A 19,983-nucleotide genomic window follows, 5' to 3' on the forward strand; every position below is an offset into this window, starting at 1 on the left:
AAGCTTCTGTTCTAGTAGAGACAATAAGTAAGCAAAAATATAGACGGGGTCAAGTGACACTCAGTGTTATGAAGAATAAAGCGAGACAAGGGATAAAGAGCTATAGCGCGTAGAGATGGTCTAAGACGAGCCTCTATAGTAAGGTTATATTTGAGCTGAGATCTTAAGGAGGTAAATGGGCAAGCCGTGTGGATAATGGGAGGAGTGTCCTAGGTAGAAGGAATATCAAGGGCAAAGTTCCCGAGCTGGAGGATGCGAGATGCTTCCTACAGGAAGATTTGGCCCGTGACCAAATGCTGTCTTAGGTAATGTGCTCCTTCAGTGAAGTCAATGACATCCTCCCCTCTCGCCACTCTCCCTCTATACCTTTCAGCACATTTCTGTCACCCACGTGGCCTACCAGGCTGACAGCCTGTGTTCACGTCCCAGAATATGGACCCCACTCAGGCAATTAAGTGACCTACAGTGGAATCTGCAGATCATACTTTTCCAAAGAGTCACTTTTAGGGACCCTGCTGTGGCCAAAATTTCTGAGTGGAATGGACCTTCACTTGGGCATATATTTGAATGTGTGAGGATATAAAAATTCAAACTGTAGATCTAAAAAGCCTACAAAGATCGAATTTGGTAAAGCCTTTCTGAAATTTATGTCTCTGTAACACATGGTTTTAACATAGCAGTACATTTCCATTTTCTAGATTTCCTAACTACATTAATTAAAATTAAAATAACCATATTAGTTATATATTAAAAAGAGAAAATTTTCCTCCCACTTTCCCATATTCTTTGCCTATTTTAAAAATATTCTTTCTTTTTTTTTGGCTGCGTTGGGTCTTCGTAGCTATGCGCGGGCTTTCTCTAGCTGGGGCGAGTGGGGGCTACTCTTGGTTGCGGTGCACGGTCTTACTGCGGTGATTTCTCTTGTTGCGGAGCATAGGCTCTAGGCATGCGGGCTTCAGTAGCTGCAGCACGCAGGCTCAGCAGTTGTGGCTTGTGGGCTCTACAGAGCAGGCTCAGTAGTTGTGGCTCACGGGATTAGTTGATCCACAGCATGTGGGATCATCCTGAACCAGGGCTCGAACCCATGTCCCCTGAATTGGCAGGCGGATTCTTAACCACTGTGCCACCAGGGAAGTCCCTGAACTATTATTTTTGATGCATTATTTTTTGTATTCCTTTTTCTCTCTCTCCTGCCCTTCCTCTACAAGTTTTTACAAGAAAATGTTCACCCATGTATCTCTTCCCAAAGGGAAATATATTTTTATATAGTTTCTATGTTCTCAAATCTAGTTTACTCTGTAGTTCTTCTGGCATCTAATATCACTACAAGTAAGTAATGAACATAAATACATTCATTTCTAATGAAAACAAAAGTGTTCCATCTCAAAATTATTTGAAGTCAAACTAACAAGGATTAAGTCAATTCAAGGAGACCAAGAATGATACCTACTTTGAAATAGCCTATAAATCAACAGAAATTCCTGAAAATGAGAGATAAGGCATCTTAAATGTCATAAAACATATTAGCGAAAAGTATTGTTAGACATTATCTTGGCCATTGGCCTTCAGAATGCCAAATAGTGGAATCCATCTATTTAAATTGCTGAATACTTCTTTTTACGCAGTTGTTGGCATGGTAAAATCTTTGTTTCCTGCATCATCATATATCAGTAACATGGAGATTTACCTCATGAACCCAAAGACGTTTAATCACATCTTTGGTTTCTGCTGTTTCTGGTCTTGACAAACACACACCCTGAATGACACGGGAGAAATCTCGGAGGTTGAACAGGTAGTGAGATTTGGCTGGAGTAGGCAAGAGATTCTTCATTGCTTCTTTATACAGAGTCATTGTACCATTTACAATTTGTGTGGTCAAATCTAGAAAACTGTCTGGAAATTTATAACTTAAAAAAATTTTTTAAGTAAAAAGAAAGAAAAATGTTAGCAAATACAGAATTATGATACATAAATGATACTTAGTATGACTAGCATGACTTTTTTCTTACGATTAAATCAATTGATTTTGTTTACAAAATTACCATTTCTTGATATGATAATAGAATTTTTACTTCTTTTAAAGCTACTTTCCATTCATTATTTTATTTTATGTTCAAAGGAAGTCCATGAGTAAGCAGGACGAATTTAATGAACTTAAGACTACTGACAGAAAAGCCAGCCAAGGAACCCATATTAAGTAACTTAAACCCAGAGTCCACTAAACGATGCTTCCTAACCTCTTTCACCCCCTGGCATTCTTAATTGCATAGAGATAGAATCCCTGGAAGAACACTGGTGAAATGGGTATTTTCAGAGAAAGGGAAGGAACAAAATAAAAACACAGAAAAAAATAAAGAAAAGTGAACAAGAAAAGGAGAGTAAAAAGAAAGTAAAATGAACAATGAGCCAGGATTTTTTTTTAAGGGCAAAAGGAATAATTAGGGTAGAAAGAACATGGGGAAATAATATCCATTTGAAAAAATTGGCTCTATTTCACTTCTGGCTTGACAAGGGGTCCTCCATCATCACTGGATAGGGCAAGGAATGACAATTTCCTGAGGACGGTGTCCACATCAGGGAGCAAGATTTGCACTGCTCAGGTGCACTTGGCTCCCCGACCTCCAAGTATCTTGTGGAGAAGTGCTGAGTGTCCAGAGCTAGGGAGCAATATTTCCCCAGGGTACAGGCTCCAAGGTTATACTCAAACCTGGACATGGACACCTCTGGGGAACTCAAGAGTTTTACTACTGGGTGTCAAAGTCACAGGATAAACCTGGCAATCTTTCCAGCATTAATTGAACTATGTGGCAAAAATTCAAAACATTGATCATTCCAACATGGATATATTATACAGCGTGAGGCAAAATGTGTATGGATTTTTAGGTTAAAATCCAAGACTTCAGAAAAATAAAGGAAAAAGAGAAAGATACTGCAGTCCCTTTGTGTTATGTTCCCATACCTGGAGATGGGAGCAAAGGAGGGAAGCAATGTTACCTGTTATCTTCTTCCGTGTCTAAAGGTGCTTTCATGGAAAAGTTTGAGAAGCACTACTTGTACTGACATGTTCCCCAAAGATTTTACACCCCCCCAATGAAAAAACAAACACACCTTCAATTACCTACCAGGTTCTTAAATGCCAGGTTAAGATTCTAGAGAAGATTGTAAACATGGATTTATCACTAAACTCATTGATTGTTATAATATTGAAATGTCGCATGTATCGAGGAGTTATTGGATTTCGACCACCACCTAAATATTAAAAAGGATAACCCTTAACAGTGTTATTCATATATACCAGAGCATTTTCTCTACACTTTACAGCATAAAACAACGCGCAAGATGGACAAATTCACAGCACACAGAGAAGAATAATTGATTATTTGGATAACCTTGACCTCAAAACAGTTTTCTCCTCAACCTCAAGGTGTTGTTTTCTAGTTCAATGATCTGAATAAGTTCAACTAATTAGATATAATCTTGGTCAAGTGTATTTACCAAAGGAAATTTGACCAGACAGAAAGAACCAATGGCCACCTTCTCCATGACTCATACATAGCCCAAAGCAGTAAACCGTCAAACATTCTCATTACAATACAATATTAAGATACAATATTATACAATGTTAATATTGTATGCAGTATTAACATAACCCTGGTGATTCTCACTGACCATACTTTAGGGTCCTTTCCACATGGCTGAAATTCAGCATGACATTGGCATACAGCCTCATTCTTCCCCCACATCTTGAAATAAATTTCCCTAGGACTAGTCTATGTGGTTCACATGGCCACTTCACTGGCTGCCTGTAATTGTAAAAACTGGGGGGTTATCTTATTTTCACAAAATACTGATTACATTTTCAAATATGAAGTTTTAGTAACAGACTTAGAATGTAACATCACTTTACAAAATTGATTGATATTATCATCTTTACATGTATAGACAAAATGCATTTTCTCCTTAAAGGGATTCTATCATGAAATCTTTGGTAAAGAAGTGGTGTTAAATGTGCATGATACCTTTATATTGCTTAAAAATATGTGAGTTCATGTCTTATGTTTGTTTTAAACCCGGTAAATCTGTCTTTTGCTTCTACCACTATTATACTGTGCTGATTCTGAAAACATGGATAATGTGTGAAAGCATGTAACTAGTTGCCTATAGATCAAAACAGTTATGTATCTCTATGTATTTAGAAGCTTATAATAAACACTGATTTACCTGGGCAAGCTTAAGGAGATGGTAAAAGAGCTGCAGAAGGAAAGGTCAGAGATCATATACCCAGGTCTATCTTCAACCCTTCCTCCCAGAGAATGCTCAGAAATGGTGGTCTTTTTAGAAAATGGGGTCCAAGAGGAAAAGACACCTCATGGATTTAGCCTGCTCCTCTGTCCAGTCCTTGAGGAGGCCAGGAAAATGGACACTTAGTACAAATGACTGCTGGGTAGTGGGGGAGAGGCAAAGTGGAGCTAAAGTCTGGGACCCAGGAGCAATAGAATTAAAAAAAAAAAGAGTGGGGGGAGGGGGAAGCATTCAAAGTGGCCCAGGGAGTGTACTGAGAGCAATTACTGACTCAGAGCAAACTGTCTGCATTATAGGTCAGATAAAGGTCAGGTGGTTCAGAGGCAAATACCAGAGAGATTCCTTGAAGACATGGTACATCAAGAAGGGGAATTTTTAAAAATATAGGATACCAGCTTGAGTTCAGGAAAAGAACAGTTAAAAATGTCCAGTCAGTTGAATCAAGCTGTTTCAGATATTCTAAAATAAAAAATTTCCCCTACATAGAGATCTCTTTTGAGTTTACAAATTTCCCCTGAAAAGTATAAAGGATCTCTAAGAGTTAATTATTTTGGCCATCTCCTACTCAAATTCCCCCTCCACAGTCTGTCTAAATCCAGAGACTCACTAAAATGGGAATTGATTGGGGTAGGGGAAAGGTGACTATTGAAGCAGGGATGTTTCATACAGTTGAAACTTTAAGGAATGAAACAGAGGAAAATGAGCTTCCCCAGGGGGATCTGGGTTCTCAGGGGATCTGGGACCTCAGAATGCAGGAACAGGAAATGGAAAGCAAAGTCCCAAAAGGTGGAAGAAAAAGGATTTGGAAGAGCTGTTTGGTTTGATGAGAATGACTCCAAGCAAGTCAACCCACTCTGCAGTGTTGATCATTGTGGTCACTCTGTTAGGTCACAATGTACAGACACAGAAAATATATACACAAAACATTGTAACTCAAGTTATCCGATTTCTCTTTCTTTCTTTCTCCTGCCCTTTATATATAGCCAGAGTGATTTTCAATCTTAATCACAAACTCAGAAAACGTACCTGGAGGTCCCATAGCACACATGATTTGAATGTCCACTAGTTTGATCATAGAACAATCTTTTAGGTCATACCAATTCCAGTGATCTAACCATTGTCTAAGTAACTCGATAGGAGGTTGAGCCCCATACACCTCCCGAGCAGGCATATTGACATCATCTACAAAGACAACCTGACAATGAAAGGAGAAGAGGGATTAGAAAATATTAATGTCTTAATATAGTGTCCTATGGTGCAAACAATGTTCAGGCAAAGAATCAGATTATCTTCTTGTGGGGTACATATGTGAGAAATGATGGTTTCTTTTCACATCAGGAATATCCCTTAGCATCCATGTTACCAAGGAACAGGGAGACAGTCTTATTACTAACCTTTATAGTTAAGAGTTTAGAACCTATTAATCCTCTCATGCAACTTTTCTCAGTATTCCTTCTTTTTTTTCCTGTACAACTTCAGTACATTAAAATAAATGAGGAAGGTGTGATTTAAAAATGATTATAACCTCTGAGTGATGACAGTAAGGTTGGGAAGTGTATTCTTTTTTTTTTTTTTTTTTTGCGGTACGCGGGCCTCTCACCGAGCCCGTGTCCCCTGCATCCGCAGGCGCACTCTCAACCACTGCGCCACCAGGGAAGCCCGGGAAGTGTATTCTTGGTAGAGGAAAAGTCAATTGATAGCTTGGTTGTTTAAAGGCCAAGAGAGCAAGAAGCAAAGACTCCGATGAGTAAAAATGTTAATGAGAGAATTAGGAAGGTAGGTAATTTCCCAGATGTATATTCTACTTCGAATTCAAAGGGCAACTGCTTGTTTTTAATGTCAAGTTGCCTGATGCACATACAAATCTGAACACACTTTTAAGAAAACTTAACCAAAATCTGTGATAAAAAAACTGCACAAAAAGACATCCAGTACCAGTATATCTGGCTTCCTCGTTCTGAATGTAACAATGCCCATGAATAGGACCATTGCTGTACTATACGTATAGAAACAGAGAGTAATTACCATTTTCTTGCCCAAAGGAGGTCCAAAAACTCCCTTTCTTCTTTTGTCCAGTTTTGACATGATAATATTCTGAGTTTGAGCTGCTGTAGTTTGTGCTGAGAAGTTAATCAGCAGAGGCTTGTATATATCTTTACTGAGTTGATTTAAAAGAAAATTCTGTATAACAGGAAATAATGAGCCATAGTTGCAATTATGTTTTGACATTTCAAAATAACCACTAAGCATCATTGTTGACACACTTGAATTTAATATTAGAGTGTCATAATGTAAAAAGAGATGGAATCAACAGCAATAACAGTTACCAAGTCAATGGAGTGTGTCTATTTGTGCAGGCCTTCTGGACACGTGGCTTCTCTGATTTCTAAAACCACCATGCAGAGTACACATTCCTGCCTAACATGAAGTCATAGGGACTCAGGGGTTAAGAAACTTGGTTAAGCTCTCAGAGATGACACAAGAATTTAGACTGCCATTTGTCTCTGTCCAGATCAACGTTCTCTGTAATATAGCTCATTAGCTTTCCACTTTCATCAAGTTATCTGACAGTAAGTTAAGAAGCTTACATAGTATAATTTGTACTTTCAAAATGGAATTCACTGGAAAGCAGGTAAAATTACAATGATTCTTAACCAAGATGTTGTTTTCTACAAATCATCTTGTAGAATAATAATGGAATAGGAAAATATTTACAATACCTTAAGTAGAAAAAAGCAGATTACAAAATAAGATGCAAATTATGTTCCCCAATTTTGTGAAAAGTAATTCTTTTTGGCCTGGGCAGTTTATTACCTGGGCTGAATTTGATGGTGGTACCAATGACAAAGGCTTTATTTTTCTCCACCCACTGCCTTGAACCATGTCAAGTCGCCATTCCCTAACTCTTGATAATATCTTAGATAAATCCATTAGCTTTCTGTACACTTTGTTATTTTTAAAAAAAAATCCAGTCCAACTCAACACCTTGATTTAAAATCTCAGTCTAAACATCTTCCCTCCCCACTCCTGGATATTTCTTGATACATACAGCATTTAGTATGATAAAGGTGACATTTCAATCTGTTGGGAAAGAGATTATTCAATAAATAATACCAGGACAATTATTCTACTATATAACCAAATATATTCCAAAGGATTAAAGGACTGGATTAAAATATAAAATCAATAAAGAACTAGAAACAGGTACTGTCACAACTGGGAGAACGTGAATTGACTGGGAAACTGCAATGGGGGAGGGGCCACCGATAGCTCCTCCTCTTTCCTCCACCTCCCTTCCCTATCTTCTTCCTGCCCACGGTCGGGTAGCGGGCAGAGCTGGACGAAGAGAGGCAAAATTCCCACTTCACTGGTGTCACTGTGGTTCTCTCTTGGCTAATGCTATCTTGCCTGCTGTCATGGCAAGCTTCCAAATGTTTGCTCTCTGAGAAGACCAGATGTGCAGGTTCCTTACTTACTCCCAAAGGACATTCACATTGCACAGTTCCCTGACCTAAGGGGACTAGTGGAGTTCCCTCACTTCTGTGGGCAGTCATATGGAATGGACTCCCAGGAAGGCTCAAGTCCAGTTACCTTCCACACTGTCCAACTGACCCGGGGGAAACTTGCACTTACTTGCCATGTCAAAGGCTGGAGGTGCTACTCATTAATAGTTCCAGCCAGGGGCTTCCCTGGTGGCGCAGTGGTTGGGAGTCCGCCTGCCGATGCGGGGGACACGGGTTCGTGCCCCGGTCCGGGGGGATCCCACGTGCCGCGGAGCGGCTGGGCCCATGAGCCATGGCCGCTGAGCCTGCGCGTCCGGAGCCTGTGCTCCGCGGCGGGAGAGGCCACAACAGTGAGAGGCCCGCACCGCAAAAAAAAATAAAATAAAATACGGCATTGTTTCTCATCATCAAAAAAAAAAAAAAACAAAAAATAGTTCCAGCCAGCTTTCTCCTTTCAGAAATCTGAAACTAGAGGCAAGAACTGATCTTTGATCAGTGTGATCCCCTAAACACAAGGGAACAAAGATTTATAAGGCTACTGAGATTTGGGGCATGTCTGTTGCAGCAGCTAGGATTTTCTTACCTACCACACAATAGGTGTGATTCCAGAAATCATTAAAGAAAATCAGTCTTATTACCATGTAGTAATTGTTTACATATTTGATACTTTAAAAAATTAAATATCAACCAAAACACCCTTTTTAAGGGAGATAAAATTCTTCATCCTGTATAAGCTATTTTCACTAAAATAACTTTAAAATGGACAATAATTTAGTGATATAAAGTAGCATAATATCTTTAAACAACTTTCAAAAATAAATAGGCAATTACTCAAAAATTCTCTGTGGCTGCGACATTGAAATACGTAAGTATTTAAAAAACATTGCCTACCAGTTCAGGTAGTTTAAAAAATAATTTTCTTAGGACTATCATGCACATTTTAACATGTAGATTTCTACAATACTTACAATAATGTAAACACTCTTTCCAGTTCCTGTTGGTCCTACAAATATTGAAGGCTTTTGATGGGTGGTCAACAATTTCATTAGTGCAGAGCATCGAACTGTGTCCAGAGTTGGTACAATGATTTCATTAAACATCACATCCTTAGGAATTGGAGGAGCTTCTGCCAACTTCTTTACCCATGGTTCCCATTTTCCTATTCCCTGTTTACAATAAATAACCAAATAGTGAATGCCATGTTGTAAAATACTTTTAGATGGCACTCCTGTGCCATTGCAAAAAAGATGAAAGATCAAGACAACAATCCTTGATATTTATGCACTTGTTTTTATCCTTTAAAACTCTTCACTCTAATTTTTTTAAGTTAAATTTTATGTTAAATTAAGGAGAAATTGGGCTTTTTATGAATAAAAATGAAATGGCAATGTTGTGATACTTTTGATGTCCTGAAACCACTGATTATGTCAACCCAAAGACCAGTTATTTCGGCCAATTGTTAGATTCTTTAATGGCATTGAGTAAACTGGTCTAATCAATGTGTTAAAGAGTAAAGAATTTTATTCAATACCTGTTCACACAGAAACTGTTCACATAGAAAAATTTTCTACATAGAACATCAGCTGCATACTGTTTGACTTTTATAATGGTACTTACAACATCAGCTTATTATTTCAAGCAAGATTTCTCTTTCTTTCTTACAAAAATTTTTATTGGGGTAGAGTTGATTTTGACTTTGTGTTAGTTTCTGCTGTACAGTAAAGTGAGTCAGTTATATATGTACATATATCCACTCTTTCTTAGATTTTTTTCCCCATATAGGTCATTACAGAGTATTGAGTAGAGTTTCCTGTGCTATACAGTAGGTCCTTAACAGTTATCTATTTTATTTATAGTAGTGTCTTTTTTTAATTGTAGTAAAAAACACCTAACATTTACCTTCAACCATTTTTAAGTGTATAGCTCAGTAGTGTTAACTATATTCATGTTGGTGTGCAACAGATATCCAGAACAGACGAGATTTCTTAATATGAGATTATTACTATGAATTAACATTACACTGTATCTTTTCATCCAATTAGCTTATGAACTAAAATTTTAATTTGCTAAGGCAGTGTCTATAAAAAATTTTTTCAAAAATATCACGTTAACTCTCTCTCCTTAGACAAACACCACTGGCCTCTCCTTTCTTACAAAATCCAATTTAAGCTCCTGGCCTTTCGAAGCATATTAGAATTTAGACCCATTCTTCCTTCACACCTTCTTCATGTTCCCCAAAACCCAGCCTCACTGATGGGCCTACGGTTACAAAAATGCCCTGTGTCCCTGGACCTTGACATATAAGACTCTTCTGTCCTACAGTATACATGACACTCTTCTGAAGAGGTTAGGAACTCACAGAGGGCAGCACTGTGCTTTATTCATTTTTGTATCTTCTGGCAGTGCTGTGCACATAGCAGAGAATTTGAGGAGGCTGAATTTACATCAGCCTAAAAATAGTATTGCAAAGAAATTCCTAGAACTTTCTAAAACTGATGAAGAAATAATGCTCTTTCTATACTCTTGATAATCTTTTCTAACATGGATATTTTGCCACCTGTGGGGAAGGAAAAATTAAGAATCACAAAACCTAGAACAGAGAGTCATTTAGAGATTGTGTGATCCTGGGAAAAATCACAAAATACCTCTGAGCCTCACTCAGTTCCCTCAATGGTAAAATTTGAAAAATAATCCTACCTTTACCATTTCACTGAGATGCTGGGAAACAAAATAGAAGTGATTGTGGAAAAGCTTAATAAACTGCAAAGTGCTCTGAAAATGCAGCGTATGGTTAGTCATTTGAAGTAAAATTAGCAAAGATATAAAGGTATCTTGTGGCTGGCAGGGTGAAGAGTCTCTTCTGAGGTGAGGTTGGCAATACATGGTCAAGAGCCATAAAAATTTAAAAAATGATACAGTAGTTCCTTTTCTAGGAACCTATCTTAAAGAAATAATCAGATATGTACGCAATGACTTGTGCACAAGAATATTCACAAAAGCATTAAAACTAAAACAACAAAAACACTTCAATGTCCAAGACTACGAAACGCAATGGATCATGGTCCATCCAAATGGTAGATTATAGGGAGGTTTTAGAAAAATAAGTTTATTAAAGAAATATCAGTGAGACAGAGAGTTGTTTTCTTTATTAAAGGAGGAAGGAGGATATACAACTACCCAGTGAGGATATGGTGTGATCCCAACCTCACTTAAATCTGCATATATTTAAATAATATGTATACCAAAACTTTGTCCTCATTTACAGTACTTATGGGAGCTGTTACACAAAAACAAACAAGTGAACAAACACCACCCAGGTTGTATTGTCCAATCTGTTTGGGAAGGGCTGAATTCCTAAACACCCAGCGGCGGTCCTGCAGGACCTCTTAGCCTGTGATGTGCTAACATGCACCATGAACCTCCCAGAGGTGTGTCGTTGAGCAGTACTCGCCTGGTGCTGGACTGGATGTCCTAATGTGTGATTTTTTGCAATGAGTACAACTGGCCCAACAAGTATTATTATTTGTCTCATTTTATCAATGAGAAAAACAAGGTTCAGGGAGATTAAAGAACTAGTCCAAGGCTATATGGCAGACCCAGGTGTGCCTGACTTCACAACCAGCGTGCCTTCCTCTACTCCATGCTGTCTCCTAAGGTAAACAGTGGTGACAAGGTGGCCACAGAGCCTTTATGTGCTGTGTGTCTCCAAGGAGACTCTGCCTGGTTGGCAGTTACAACTCTTGCTTCAGAACTCTTACCTCAGTGACAAACTGATAATCATAAATTGTTCCTTTTTCAGGAAATGGAACAGTTAGTGTTTTTGAAGATGTTTGCTCAGTACCACTCAGTAATTTAAACCTATTTCGAGTTATTTCTGAAATCGGGCCTTCCATTAGTTCTCGAAGAATCTTATTAAATTTCAACCGATCATCATCTTTACAAGAAGCACCAATGGACCAGATCAATGAAAACAGAAAAATGCCCTGAATTGGAGAGATGAGAAGATAGGAGTGCATTAAAGAATAACTTTAATCTATTCTTGAAGCTTAAATCATATCAGCCAGATTAATATCTTTGAAAGGAAATGAATAAACTGATATATGGTAGTAGGTTATCTCAGGATTTTGTAATAATTAGTTTTTTTCTATCAAATTACATGTCTTATAAAGTCTTACTATCAGAGAAGATAATGCAATGCAAAGTATAAATTCTAGGCATAGTAAAACCTTAGAATGATTAGTCTGGTAAATCAGGTGATAATTTAAATATATGGCTGAACTTTGATATTAAAAAGAACATTGAGATAACTTTTTATTAAAGTACAAAAGCATATTTTAATAAAGAATAATCAACCCACTATATATATTTATTAAATTTAAATTCTGATGCAGTGTTTTTAAAAAAGTAGAACAAATTCAAATACTTTTATTTACCTGTTGTAATAATTACCTGAGCATTGATTGTATAATTAGAACTGCTAACCTGCAAGCTTTCTTACCAGACTCAGGCAGAGGGAACAGGGGAGACAACAAGACACACCACTCAAATGAGAAAGCCTGTTTGATAGTTTTAAAATCAAATCCCCTTTTTAATGCCATTAAAACATATACATGTTTTAATGTTAAAACAGTCTTGACTATGCTCATAAAAGTTGTGAACTCTGGCTTCACACTATTCACCTACTCACAGCTTACAGACTGTCTTTCTCTGGAAACTGTTTTAAATGAAACTAAAAATTTATTTCATAAAACATATGGAAAAAGTAACTGACTACATTAGAAGTGCTACCATTAGCCAATACATAATTTTTTTATTAAAGAAGATTCAAGGTCTGTTGATAATTTTATTCCTATATTTAAAATGTTTATAGATTATATATTTTCTTGCTTTCCTCATTTCAAATATATACTTATACTCAATACATATATTTTTTTAAACATTTATATCTCATGAAAAAGGCGGAAAAGTAAGGAGAAAAAGCAATGAATTATAATTTGGAGGTTGAAGGGGAGGTGAATCCTGTTGTCAATGGTCATTGACATTTTGAGGATTGATCATCTTTGAGACAGGCCAACTGACCCAAGGTAATCAGTAGCAGATCTGTGGGAATCATCGGGCTCCACCCAAACTTCTTGATCCAACAGAACTGCCGGTCAAGGAGCTTTCCTACCAGCACCTGGCATTTGGAACCTGACTTTTTCCTCACTGTTCAGCTACCACCCATTGTCCAGACTCCAGTTCCGGGAAAAATGAGGTTAATTAATTAGGAAGCGTTGGGGAAAGCAGTGGATGTCTTTCTATTGCAAGACTCAAAGAGAAATGGACCTACCTCAAGTAAAGAGTAAGTTTCTCGATCATTTCTCTCTCCTACTTTGACTTCATCAGCAAAGTCACTCATAAAACAGTCTATCAGATTCATTAGGGATCGGACTAAGTTTGTATCTGAAGTAGGAGATAATTCCTGAAAAATCAGAGAAAAAAAGTCTGTGAAACAATTTAAATGAGGCACTAACTGAAATAGTATCAACTAATTTTTATTGAACTCATTTAGTTCTAACAGCCAAAGTATCTATGAAAAGGTACTACTGTTACAATTCTAATTTTATAGGAGGGAAAACTGAGGTACATATTAGTTCCCTAGAGTGAGGCAGCAATGGACGTCCCATCCAGGTGGCGTGTGCTCTTTAATCACTCTTATACTGATTCTCAAATTGAAAAAACTCAGTTACAAGTTTAGTTAATTTAATCACAAACATAGATTCTATGTTATACCAATTTCATAAACCAAAACACTAAAAAAAAAAAAAATCTTTCAGAGCAGGAAATTAATTTGCTTATCTAACATGTTCCATAAATAAAGCCCATTTTAGAATATCTTTATAAGCTACAGCAGTACTCGGAGTAAACTCATGAAATATATTTTTAAGTCTTGAAGAGCATAAAATGTTTCTGGAGTGCTGTAAATACTGTGCACTTTATTTCTCTGGGTCTCACCATGAGAATTTATAAAATAAATAATGTTACAGTTCCTATAACCATGCAGCATACAGCAAGTTCTCAATAAACATTTGTCTTCTTCCCTCCAAGCTCTCTTCCAGCCTTTAGAGTTGTATTGCTTCATGGTTAACATGTAAGAATTAACTCTGAAATGGACTCTCTGAAGATTAGAAGCAGGTGACTTGATATTTGGCCACTGTCCCAGTAGAAGCAGGCAGTAAGCGACAACTGAGTGTCTGATTAAGGACAGGGACTAAGTGTTATGGCTGCAACCCTAAAATGCAAACAGTTAACGACTACAAATAAGACAGACACGTATTACTACTTAGTAAATAACAGGCATTCATAATTGTTTTAAAATTTATTTTATTGAAGTATAGTTGATTCACAATGTTGTGTTAGTTTCTGGTGTACAGCAAAGTGATTTAGTTATACATATATATGATAGTTTGCATCTGCTAATCCCAAATTCCCAATCTATCCCTCTCCTACCCGCCTCAGCATACACAGATCTGTGCTCTACAGGCATTCATAATTTCTTCAAGAAAGGACAAAAGTGCATAAGTACCTTTCAGGAAGTTTATATTAAAAATGATTTTTTAAAAATTCTCATTACAAGAACAAAATTCTACGTATGACAGATATTAACTAGACTTTCTGTGGTGATCATTTCACAAAATATACAAATCATTATATTGTACACCTGAAACTAATATACTGTATGTCAATTATACCTCAATTAAAAAAAATTTTTCCCCCTATTTGCTATTGAAAAGAGCAGTTCCAGTTATATGGAAAATCCATTTATTTGTAACACCTACCTTCTGTGACAATGCCAGGAGAAAAAAAAAACCTATAGCTTATTTTATCTCAATTGATGCATATTTAATTGATTTTGAAACATGATTACTTCATATGTACAACATATTCCGTTACAGCCAAGTTTCCTGAAAGAGCAGCCTACACTCACCATCAAGTCAGTATCAGCCACATTCCTAACCAACCGCCCTGAAGTACTCTTGCCTCTTCCCTCAAAGTGCTGGGGCCAGAGCTCCCTCAAGATCTCTACTGCCACTTCCGAGGGACACATGCCAACGCTTTCCTTCCTTCACCTGACTCTCAGTAATTTCTGATAACACTGGCTACTTACTACTCAAAACCTCCCCATTCCCTCTCTCTAAGTTGCTGGTATACCCAGGATTACAGCCTTTGCTCTTTTTTCTCTGGATTTGCCTTTAAGTAATCTTCATTACCATGGTTTTAAATTCTACTTTCCAAATACGAACACTGAGATAAATACCTGCCTCAAGCTTTTCTATTATATTTCCAACAGCAGGAGAAATCCCAACCCTGTTTCCCTATATTTGATCCGGAGCAAAGTCATCCTAAAAGACCTTTGGTCCACATCTCCCAAAGCAGAAATTAAGCATCTTTCCCTACAGTTCCCAGCTGGAGGGTGTTTAACAGCCTCATTGGGACTCCATCAACTCTCAGAGGCAGGAGACATCCATGCTTCCGGAAATTCACGCTGTCACTTCTCTCCCTTCTACCTTTCCCCCATCTCATCCCCAGGGTGTACTAAAAGAAAGAAAAATGGATTTGTTTGCTTTAGGACCTCTTTCAATTCTTCTACCACAGGCTGGCTTCCCTTTCCGAATCACAGTTTTATTAGCTATCCATTGTAATCCCTAAACAATTAGATGCACTCATGCTAAATATAGCTGATTCCTCATTTAGTATGTCTAAAAAGCAGTAATATGTGTTTCTCCATGTGACCCACTATCGAGTTCTTTGGAAGTCATAAACGAGATTACTTTTTTCACTTGTCCTTTTTCTAATTATAAAATAATATATATTTATTCTAAAAGCATTGGAAAATAAAGAAAAATTTCAAAATGAAAACTTGCTCCGGACGCGCAGGCTCAGCGGCCATGGCTCACGGGCCCAGCCGCTCTGCGGCATGTGGGATCTTCCCGGACCGGGGCACGAACCCGTGTCCCCTGCATCGGCAGGCGGACTCTCAACCACTGCGCCACCAGGGAAGTCCCAGAGAGAGAACTATTTAGAATATTTTCACCCAGATGTGATTAGGTGGGACTCTGAGTTTGTTTCTTAAGAGAGAAAAGATCCACACATTTTTCTCAAACCACAGGATGCTTCATTTAAAATATTTTTTGGAGAATTATGTTAATTAAAAATTTTAAACTTTAATAAGAAAAGCATTTTTAGTCAAACTAGTTAAGAACTTATTTTAATATCTGGTAGTTGGCAATAAAAGTAGACATTAAAATGTATATATATGGCTAATTTGGATTTTCCATTTATTTTTTAAATATTAAAACTTTCATCCCTCTTACCTTTGTATGCTTTCTAATAAATTCAACAGAAACAGGAACCATTCTGTCAAATAAGCCTATTATAAATTCCTTCTGAATAATACTGATCACAGGAGGTAAAAGATTTATCCAAGACAACATCAGCGGTCTCCAGCCCAGCATATGAGGCTCCATGTAAATCATCCCACATCTGGAAACCTGGAAAAACAATCATTGTTTACCTCCAAGGAACTGCTTATAAAAGAAATATGACTTGATACATCTATTTCTTACAACCTTCAGAAAACTCTTGGGGAAAAAATAGCATACTTTTAGATAATTTCCTGATTTAACTTTTGTGTACGACTTTACCAAATGGTCCTAGGCCAAGAGGAAAATATGCCTGACACTTAATATTTGTCAAGGTATGTCGACAGACACGGCTGCTCTTGGAGAATCACAGATGGCTGTTAAAATGAATTCTATAAATACTTTTCGTCTAGAGTCAAAGTTACTAAGCAATAAACGCATTTATAACATTTCAAATTTATAAGCAGATGTGAAAACTGAGCACTTACAGTGGCAGGAGAAGCAACTTCTAAATCCATTGGTTCAAAAATAAGATTCATTTGTGGTGACATTTGGATAATCTCCCCGCTCATCAGACACAGTTTTTTGTTGTCATCCAGCACAGTGTTCATATTCTCAATCCATACTGCATCTACTGGCCCATCAAAAACTAACCATTTCCTGTCTGGCGTCTGGTTCATGCATACGGTGAATAAAGGACAAAAATAGTCATGGAAGGGAAAAAGTTCAATAATATTATTTTACAACTTTAAAATGTAACCCCTAAAACTAACTGCACCATCAAAATGTAAAGGCATCTCTGGAATAAAGTGTGCATACATGTGTGAATATATATATATTCACTAAAGAAGCCTATATATGCCACGGATGAGACAAATATATATAACATCTTAAGATTCCATCTTTTCCAATGTTTCTAAACTCATATATAACATGTTTTAGAGAGTATCATAAGTAAAACAAACATGTAATTGCCAGGGAAAACAATTTTCATTCAGACTGTCTGACTCTAGAGATTCTATTTAGTGTTCATACAGATTAATTACTCTTGTGTGATAAGTCAAGTTTTTTGTTCCCTCCACTGAATGAATTAACACGCACATCCTTCTTGGGCTGAACTGTCTCATGGTGGTACAGGGCATTAATATCAATATAACCTTCACAGTCCCACAATGAGAAACATGAAAATATTTACATATTGTCCAAAATATAGTAAATGTTCAACAAATATTAGCCAGAGGGAGCAAAAACGGATTCTCTTTTCTAGATCCTTATGAAGCAGCCCTTCTGAGGACACAGATGATGCTTTGGTTCCCCTTCAGCAAATGTGAATTTGAGTTGAAGTAGTGAAGGATCTGAATCCACCTTAACACATTCTCATTCCCTGTGACCAAAGGCATTAATCCACAAGACAGTGGGCCTGTCTGGCCTGTCAGAAGCTAGCTCTGGCCACGCTCAGGAAGCACGGAAGAGCCTGTTATCTCCGAGATCACCTTCAGAGCAACTTTTCCTCCTGCTGTTGGGTTCCCAGGGCTGCTCATCTTCACTCTAAGAAACACTGCCCTGGAACGGTGAGTTGTTGGGCTGTGCAGTCTGAAAGACCTCACTTTTAATCTGATTCTACTACTTCCCAGCTGTGTGACTTTGGGACAGCTACTTAACTTCCTGGAGACTCAGTATTTACAGGATGTAGCTTCCTGGAAAATATAATGTGTACTGTGTAGCTAAGTGTAAAATGGGAGACATCTCATGATTATTTCTTTATAAATAATGTAACAGCATACATTATCTGGAGCCTTCACATGTTAAACTGGGCCAGAGGTCATCCACTGTGACAAGAAAGGATCTGAGACATCAAAGGATCTGGGACATCAATGGTCCCAGACCTCTGCCCGCCCCACCTGTGCCCTGAGAGCCAATCCTTACATTATTCATTGCTCAAGCCCCTTCAGGCAATAAAAGCAGAGCTGCAATTTGATGTTTTTCTGTTATTACACTGACTCATGACGGGCTGGTCCTTAAGTAGGTAAAGAGCACCAAATTTAGGATGTATGGTAGTCAGAATAAAGAAAACATTTATATAAAAAAAGACTTAAAACAAATGTCTGTAGCCTAGGCCCCTTTTCCTGTAAGACTAGCCTTAGCAAGCTGTCTCCGTGTAATCACACTCCACGGAGAGTCTGCTAACATACGACAACCAAGTTAACATTTATTGGTCTGTGGACCCTTTTCTGTAACAGTGGGAAGCTGCCACTCAGTAGGGTAAGCCAGGAGGAGGTAAGTTCCCACTCCCCTTCCCAGCAGCCAGCAGCTGGCACACCCTTTACCTCTTCTGCTTTCCACAGGCAGCCGATTCTCTTCCTAACACACTAAAGGGTAAGTGTTGGAATTTGTAAGACATCGTTTTATAAAGGTCTGCAATTTCCTCTCTAAGCACTGGAGTCTATCTAACAATTAGTGGGTGTGACACTGACAGCTAGCTGAGCAGCAGGGCACAGGAAGAACATTATTGAAGGATTGAAAGGATCACGTTACTCAGATGCTCTCTTTCCTGGGTCACTTAGCCTGGAAAAAGAAGATCAGAAATACTCTCCCCAGTCTTCTTTGCTCCTGCCCTCTCTTCTGTGCATACTGAGGAGAAGATGCCTGCCCTCATGGTCTCTGGCCTCTCTGCAGGCACTAACAGTGCTCTTCACAGAAACACTGCCAGACTGTTCAGTAATGTGTTTTATTTATTTATATATTTTTTAACATCTTTATCAGAGTAAAATTGTTTTACAATGTTGTGTTAGTTGCTGCTGTATAACAAAGTGAATCTGCTATACATATACATATATCCCCATATCTCCTTCCTCTTGCGTCTCCCTCCCACTTCCCCTATCCCACCGCTCTAGATGGTCACAAAGCACTGAGCTGATCTCCTTGTGCTATGTGGCTGCTTCCCATTAGCTATCTGTTTTACATTTGGTAGTGTATATATGTCAATGCCACTCTCTCACTTCATCCCATCTTATCCTTCCCCCTCCCCGTGTCCTCAAGTTCATTCTCTACGTCTGTGTCTTTATTCCTGTCCTGCACCTAGGTCCTTCAGAACCTTTTTTTTTTAGATTCCATATATGTGTTAGCATATGGTATTTGTTTTTCTCTTTCTGACATACTTCACTCTGTATGACAGTCTCTAGGTCCATCCACCTCACTACAGATAACACAATTTCGTTTCTTATAATGGCTGAGTAATATTCCACTGTATATATGTACCACATCTTCTTTATCCATTCATCTGTCGATGGGCATTTAGGTTGCTTCCATGACCTGGCTACTGTAAACAGTGCTGCAATGAACATTGGGGTGCATGTGTCTTTTTGAATTATGGTTTTCTCTGGGTATATGCCCAGTAGTAGGATTGCTGGATCATAGGGTAATTCTATTTTTATTTTTTAAGGAACTTCCATACTGTTCTCCATAGTGCCGGTATCAATTTACATTCCCACCAACAGTGCAAGAGGGTTCCCTTTTTTCCACACCCTCTCCAGCATTTGTTGTTTGTAGATTTTCTGATGATGCCCATTCTAACTGGTGTGAGGTGGTACCTCATTGTAGTTTTGATTTGCATTTCTCTAATAATTAGTCATATTGAGCAGCTTTTCATGTGCTTCTTGGCCATCTGTATGTCCTCTTTGGAGAAATGTCTATGTAGGTCTTCTGCCCATATTTAGGTTGGGTTACTTGTTTTTTTAATATTGAGCTGCATGAGCTGTTTCTATATTTTGGAGATT

The 19,983-nt window shown here is 37.9% G+C and overlaps 1 protein-coding gene across 1 annotated transcript in view; it reads right to left on the reverse strand.

The window, feature by feature from the left end:
• DNAH7 (dynein axonemal heavy chain 7) overlaps positions 1-19,983 on the reverse strand; it is a 247,305-nt gene that overhangs the window by 104,191 nt on the left and 123,131 nt on the right. Inside the window, exons 32-40 of the mRNA XM_079923963.1 lie at positions 16,696-16,878; positions 16,160-16,336; positions 13,135-13,266; positions 11,564-11,788; positions 8,774-8,971; positions 6,328-6,483; positions 5,329-5,497; positions 3,123-3,249; positions 1,688-1,907 (exon numbers count right to left, since the gene is read on the reverse strand). Of these exons, the coding sequence (XP_079780089.1) occupies positions 1,688-1,907; positions 3,123-3,249; positions 5,329-5,497; positions 6,328-6,483; positions 8,774-8,971; positions 11,564-11,788; positions 13,135-13,266; positions 16,160-16,336; positions 16,696-16,878 (1,587 nt within the window). The remainder of the gene's footprint in view (positions 1-1,687; positions 1,908-3,122; positions 3,250-5,328; positions 5,498-6,327; positions 6,484-8,773; positions 8,972-11,563; positions 11,789-13,134; positions 13,267-16,159; positions 16,337-16,695; positions 16,879-19,983) is intronic.

This window comes from Stenella coeruleoalba (assembly GCF_951394435.1).
Source record: "Stenella coeruleoalba genome assembly, chromosome: 6".
Classification (NCBI taxonomy): domain Eukaryota; kingdom Metazoa; phylum Chordata; class Mammalia; order Artiodactyla; family Delphinidae; genus Stenella; species Stenella coeruleoalba.